At 30.5% G+C, this 7,457-nt stretch overlaps 1 protein-coding gene across 1 annotated transcript; it reads right to left on the bottom strand.

The window, feature by feature from the left end:
* Positions 1-2,017: 2,017 nt before the first annotated feature.
* On the bottom strand, positions 2,018-6,109 carry LOC123300303 (toll-like receptor 6). Its single transcript, XM_044882858.1, has one exon. It carries the CDS (start codon positions 6,054-6,056, stop codon positions 2,106-2,108), a length of 3,951 nt encoding a protein of 1,316 aa, XP_044738793.1. The 5' UTR covers positions 6,057-6,109; the 3' UTR covers positions 2,018-2,105.
* Between the last annotated feature and the right edge of the window lie 1,348 nt (positions 6,110-7,457).

Raw genomic sequence — 7,457 nt, 5'->3', positions numbered from 1 at the left:
ATAAACATTATTCTTCCGTTTTATTTTTGGTAGTAAAAATTTTTAATAAAATGTATTTTATCGCTGATGGCTTGAACGAAATAAAACATAATTCAAGTAATTCTCGAGTTAGATGAAGATTGTATTCAAATAAATGAACTGTCCATAGCTGGATACAAATTTTTGTCCTAACTTGAACATCAGAAGAAAGGCTTAAAACGAATTATTCTGTAAATTAAATGAATTCTATGGAAGGCACACGATAAATCAAAAAAGTTATCGTGTTAAGGCTATCTAAGTTCTATCAAAATATTTGTCCCAAAATACTTACAGAAACTCAAATAATTTTCTCTCAATTTATCTGCGAGATTTAGGTACAAAAAATTCTCTTGATTAATTATCTTTATAATCATTCTCTGCGATACGTCTCCTAGTTCCTTCCATGATGTTATGGTCTAAGCTATTTTTCCACAAGAACGTTTCGCCTATTTGAATTTTCACGCTTTATTATTTTTCTAATTTTCATAATGATTTATATAAAGCTATTGATCTAGCGACCAAGTGGTATTTATTGCAATTTCAGTATAATAAGCATTAATACTACTTATAATAGAAAAGAAAGACTTTTTACAGACTTTGAAAAATAACTTAAATTTTGCTACTAACGGAATGCTTAAAGCTATATTAGCTTTTAAAGTTTGATTATTTTTACGCCACTTAAAGACGAAGTATGTCTTTTAGAACTTTAACTTATATGAAATTAAACGAAATATTAATCGGGTATTTGAATATCTTTTCAGGTATCAGGTATTTGAAATTACAAGTTTTCTTAACGGTAGTTAAGATGGTTCACGTTAATTTGGTTTGGATAGTTGTGCCTGAGCAGGACTCCATGCAACCAAGCAACCAAGTTATATTCATAAAAAATTCTACAAAATAATCTAATAAAAAATTTTTTACCTGATTCGAACAGCTAAATATTTGTATACTCCAACCTGGCAGATATATGGAGCCTGTATCAAAATAACGATTTTTGTTACCTTTTTCAAAGATCTGTGATCTAAACACATTCTATTTTATATTCTTCACAACGTGCTATCAGAAGTTTATTTTCTTTTTTTTAAATCTGTCGATTTTCTGAATTAAATATTAGGAACAATTGACTTCTTTCATGAAAAAAAAAACTGCTTACACTTTTGTTCACTTGATATACTTTTAATAACGACAAGCAAACAGCCTTTTTCTTAAAAAAAATTTTCTAAGTAAATATTGGTATTCACTTAACCCGAATTTATCGTTAGTTTCATGCATCTATCGAAAAAATTTTGGTGCCAAAAATATCGACACTTGTTACTGACAAACTGACTGATAACCTGAAAGATAACTAAATAAAACAAACAAAAAAATAAAATAAAAACAAAATGATTACTTTAAAAAATTTTCATTATATTTTCGACAATTTTTCATGTATTTACAAATAATATAAAATAAAATAAATATAATATTTATATGTATATATAAATTAAATAAATATTTACAAAATTAAAAAGAAAACGTTTAAAAATAATTTATTTTCAAACATATACAATAAATCGGAATCATGATGATAAACCATGAATTTTTTGAATTATTTACAATATTTTTCATAATTTTTTGTTCACTATCATTAATCCCTTTCATGTTTTAAATTACAAACCCGTAATAGTTTAGGGAATTTTTTCTTATGTCAGAAAAACACAATTATTTTCAAAAATTTCGACATAAAATTGGTAGTAAATAGGTTTTGTCGTAATTTTTTACATATCTAAGGAACTCATAAACTTAATTTTCTTTTTGTTTTTTATTAATAATATCACAGAATAAATAATTATAAAAATAAATTCATTTAGACAATATCTTTTGTTTGTGACTAAGTTTTCAAAAAAAATTATACACACATATGATTTAAATTTCCAATTAAAAAAATGTTTAGTGTGACAATTTTAAAAAATTCTTCTTTAGTTGATGTTATAAAGAAACACAAAATTAATTTCAAGAATTTGTTCAAATATCAAAAACACTAAAAAGCACACAATTTTGACTTCTCTAATAATCATTTTTTAGGCTCACCTGTAAAATAATATCCGCTACGCCCAAAGCGGTTGTGGCATTGGTAATGGACGTGACTCTCTTGGAGGTTGTAAAAATGAATGATGCGGAGGATGAGGGGGCATTTTCCCCGGTGGTGGAGGTGGCGGAATACCAGGACTCCTTGATCGATGTTGATGTAAATGATGATTATGATGACTATTATGATCTAAATGTGTCGGTGTGGCGGATGCATAAATATTTACAGAGGAACGCTGATGTAAGCATGGTCTCTTTACATCAGGCATTGCAAAACGTAATTTTTGCCAAAACTGTCGATCACCCCATTCAATAACTGTATTAGTTTTTAAATATAAACGTAAGTCTGGATCTAAATCACGTTGGGGTATTTCACCGGTTAATATTATAATTAAACGTCTGCGACGATCTTTTAACACTTCATGTAAAGCCGATTTAAATTCAAAACGACACCATTCATTATGTAAAAAGTTTTTAGAGAGTACAACAATTGTTCGTCGTGATGACTCAACAGCTTCAATAATTGTATCTGCGACGTAAGCGGATACATTAAAATCACGATAATGTAAACATAATCGATAGCCCGGTTCACCGGCTTCAAGTCCTGGTGCTAACACTTGACTAACAAATGCCTCGTCCTTAACACTATAACTAATGTATGCATCAAATAAACGATCTTTATCTTGTTGCTCTTCAAATGCTGTTGTTTTATAACACATTCTAAGTCCACATCGTGAATAAATCCAAACACGTAATTCACGTCGATAATAAAATGCACCAAACACAATACCAATTGATGCAAAGAATGCTGCAATTGTTACCATTAACAATGGAATATAATCATTAATTGTTTGACTTTCAGCTAAAGCTGTGGAACTTGTATACATTGTACAATCCGTTGAATTAAAGTCCGTTATCAACGGACCGCGTGGTGCGTTTTTTGTCAAATTATTAAACAAACAATAAATACTTGAAGCGTCCACAACTTTACTTAAATTGATTTGCAACCATGCACGGTATTTACGTAAATAATGGCAATCACAAGTCCAAGGATTTTGATTTAATCCAATTTCCACTAAATATGGATTTAATTGAAACTGCCATACTGCGAACGAAGTCAAACGATTTCCGTCTAATCGAAGCACTTCCAAATGTTTTAACCCAACAAAAGTACGATTATCAATGAAATAAATTTCATTATATTGCAAGTATAATTCACGTAAATTCTCCAAGGTTGCTAATTCAAACCCGAAGAATTCTTTAATATGATTATTTTCTAAATGTAATATTAATAAACGTCGTAAACCACTAAACGTATGATTATAAACAGCCATAATTTGTGAATTATTTGCATATAAAATTTTTAAATTTTTACGGCCAATAAACGAATGGGATGATAATTCGCCAAAATTATTTCCATCTAAATATACTTCGGTGGCATCCATAGGTATGCGACTTGGCATTTTTGTATAACCCATATTTGAGCATTCCACCACATTTGCCGACCATGATTGATCATGATAACACGTACAATTTTGTGGACATGTCATTTCGCAATCACACGCATCAAAATCACAACAATGACAAAGTGCAAAACAATGTGTTTTATACGTGCAAACAAATTGTGATGATTCTGCATCGACCAATGAAATGTACGTACGTTCACGATTGTATAATAATTTACAATAAATACTTTCTAAGTCCATAACATGTGGATGCTGACGTAAATGATCTAATTTATTGATACGTTGTAACCATTCCATAGTACAATCACATTGATAAGGATTACCACCGATGTAGAATTCTGGTAAAGGACGATCTGGATTGACGGGTGTTAAACGTAACGCATTTAAATCCATACTTTGTATTTGATTTGCATAGATATCACATCTTGTTAAATTGATTTTTTTCAAAAATGTATGTGGTTCTATTGTTGTAATTAAATTATCATTCAAAAACAATAATTCAACACTATTTGGTATTGCATTTGCATTAATTGTTGTTAATTTATTAAAACTTGCATCTAATGTTTGTATACGTAATTCGGTGTCTAATTGATAATTGTTACTTAGTTCAGTAATTTGATTTTTATGCAAATCTAACCATTGTAAATTATGCGGCATTAAAGCATAATCGAACCATTTAATTTGATTATCGGATATATTTAACCATAATAGTGACGTAATGTCATTAAATAATCCATTTATATCAGTAATTTGATTTGCATCTAAACGAATGGCTTGTAAATTCGTTAAAATTTCAAATGTTCCTCGTTCAATTCTTTCAACTTTATTTCGAGCCAAATTTAATATTTGCAAAGATGGTAAATCAGCGAAAGCAGCTTTACTAATATTTACCAATTGATTTCCAATTAAACGTAATCCATATAAATTGGTCATACCATGTAACCCGGGAGTATCCAAAGATTGAATGGCATTCTCTCCCAAATCAACGGTACGCAATAAATGCATATTTTTTAGTGCAAGTGGAATCTCTGTTAAATGATTTCCATTTAAATTCAAATCTTGTAAGCTGCTACAATTTCGGAATGCTTCTGGATGAATTCCTTCCAAGTGATTGTTGTCCAACGATAGTAGTGATAATACATACAACCCATTTAGCGAGTATGCATCCAAATATTTGATCTTATTGAAAGATAAAATTAATGTATGTAGATTATTCATTGGAGCAAATGTATCCGCTGGAATAGTTTCTAATTGATTATGCTCCAAATTTAATATTTGTAGCGTGTACAAATCTTTGAATATATTTGGATCAATTTTGGTAATTTTATTGTGTGATAAATTTAATAAAACTAGTCGAATTAATCCGGCGAATGTATCACTGTTAATCCACACACTTGTCAATAGATTTTGTGATAGATCTAATGCTAACAATTGATCTAAATTAGAAAACAATCCCGGTGCCAATGCACTTATTGTATTATTTTGCAAATAAATTTCTTTTATTACAGTTGTGCAGTCTTTAAACAGCTCTGGCGGTAACGAAACAAGTTTATTATTTGATAAGTCAATGATTTGTAATGATTTTAAGCCAACCAACGCACGATCAGCAATCATTGATATCTCGTTATCATGGATGTAGAACTCACGTAAGCGACGTAACGCACTTAAACCATTCGATGGCATTAACACAAAATTATTATATGAAATGTCTAATATTTGGATATCTAAGCTACATGATGACACTGATGCCGCTGTTGAAGAAGACTCTGGATGGTTGATTTCATCTTGGGTGCTTATTAAAGGTTGTGGCACTGTTGTAATTCGTTCGCGGAATCCCAAATCGGTGATATCTTGCAAACGATTTTGGCTAACATTTAAATACATCATGTTAATTAGTGGACAGAATAAATTCTCTGGGAATGTCCATATATTGTTCAAACTTAAATCTAATCGTTCAAGTTGTCGGACTGGATAAAAACTATCAGGTGCTAAATCCAAACTCATCGCTGGCCAATCTGTGTTTCGTGTACGTACAGTTAAATTTCTTAGATCACGTAAGCCCATTAGTGTACCAGATGGCCATCGACCCAATTTGCAATGATCTAAGATTAATTCACGTAAGCGTGTTAAATGTATAAAACTTTTTTCATCTAATGAACTACGTGACATTATTTGATCATTACATTCAATTCGCAGTGAAGTTGTATGCTCTGATGGTATTACACTAAAATTAGTTGTATCAAATTCACTATTTATTGTACGTAATTTACATGTGAGTGCAACCTCATCGGCCGCACCAGATACCACAGGTTCACGTATCCACCATTGACAGTCGTCCGGTGCTTCATACCGTAGTGGTTGTTGTGGCTGTTGTATTATTGGCTCACCACTAGGATGTGCCGGTAAATCTGATGGTCCTAATGTAGATGCTTCGATAATAATAGAATATATCAGAAAAATTGAGTATAGATGATGAGACGATACTCTTCCAAATTTGAAAGACATGGTTGAAGAAGATTGAAAAACGAAAAAATTTTAAAAAAAGTTCGAAAAAAATTCCGTTTGTCACAACGTTAAAAGTTCAAAATTAAACATAATTTGTTTCAGTTCCAAAACACTACACCTTAGCAAAAGTCACTTGGTCATGTAGAAAATTGTCTTTTATTTACGAAATAGAGAAATGAAGTTTTGTCATATCATTTGTGGGTAGTCGAAAAATTATTATATATTTGGTAAGTTGTTTCTTATTAGAGATGCCAACTTATACTGATGATCAACCCCATATAACAGCCCTTCATATACTATCTGAGAGTCGTATCAATGCTGTTGTTGTACTACTCTGTATATACCACTGCCGTTACCATACGTCGCCACCCCGGCCCCCTTTTTGTCGACCGTCGTAACACACCGCACATACGTCACTGCACCCTTATTTATCCATACTACCATGCGTATGCACCAAAACTAAAAACAACCCCCCCAAAAAATATAATCACACACATTCACATATATAAATTTATCACGTTGTAACTTGTCGATGTCGTTGCCTCTAATAACTTGCACGAATGAATTTCAGTAATTTATACCGAAAAATTTTACACATCAATAATAAATAATTGTTTTATTTTAAACAAAAGGGAAAAAAAATTAAAACAAAATTTGGCACAAATCAAATTTTAACACAATTTTTTTTTCACTAAAAAATTTTGTTGAGTCCTTGCATAATCAGCACTATTGCCTTGTAAATATAAATGTTTGTAATACAATAAAACGTGTCTTCGAATTTTTACGACTGTTTTCATATAATTCGATGTATATTTTATGTTTTTCCTACGTGTAAATTTCTTTATTTCACTCACTTTTTCCAAGTTATCTTTCTTGAAATTTTATTGAAAAATAACGAAAAAATTCAAATATAATGTTCAAAAAATCGAATCTTTAAAAACAGTTGAAAAAATACAAAAAATAAATTCCAACAATTAAAATAAAAAACTGTTTTTTATAATTGGTTTGTTTCTATGATGTTTTTTTGATTACTTCAAAAGATATACCAAACACTATATATAAAAACTGCGATAGTGTTTTGATATTAGTAAATGCGCACACGATACACAAAATATAAACTGCCTTCACTACTCAACATTCTGTTTTTGACTAACTCCCGGAGCTGTAGTTTGACTATGGATTGCATGTATATAACGAACGTTATGATGTTCGTTCGCTCCGGTATTAGAGGGTGGGGACAACATACATATATTTACTACCGTTACCGAAATGCTACGAGTATTAACGAATACGCACGCACATCATCAGTGTATGTTCGTCAAAAAATAATAAATAAAACACCCCTATTATATAATAATAATTACCACTATATACACCATTAGAAAATTTTTTCCTTTTTTT

This window comes from Chrysoperla carnea, chromosome 5 (assembly GCF_905475395.1).
Source record: "Chrysoperla carnea chromosome 5, inChrCarn1.1, whole genome shotgun sequence".
Lineage (NCBI taxonomy): Eukaryota > Metazoa > Arthropoda > Insecta > Neuroptera > Chrysopidae > Chrysoperla > Chrysoperla carnea.
This window is presented reverse-complemented; position numbering and strand designations above follow the sequence as displayed.

Coding starts and splice junctions, on each gene's coding strand:
- LOC123300303 (XM_044882858.1), bottom strand. CDS start 6,056: ATGTCTTTCAAATTTGGAAGAGTATCGTCTCATCATCTATACTCAATT.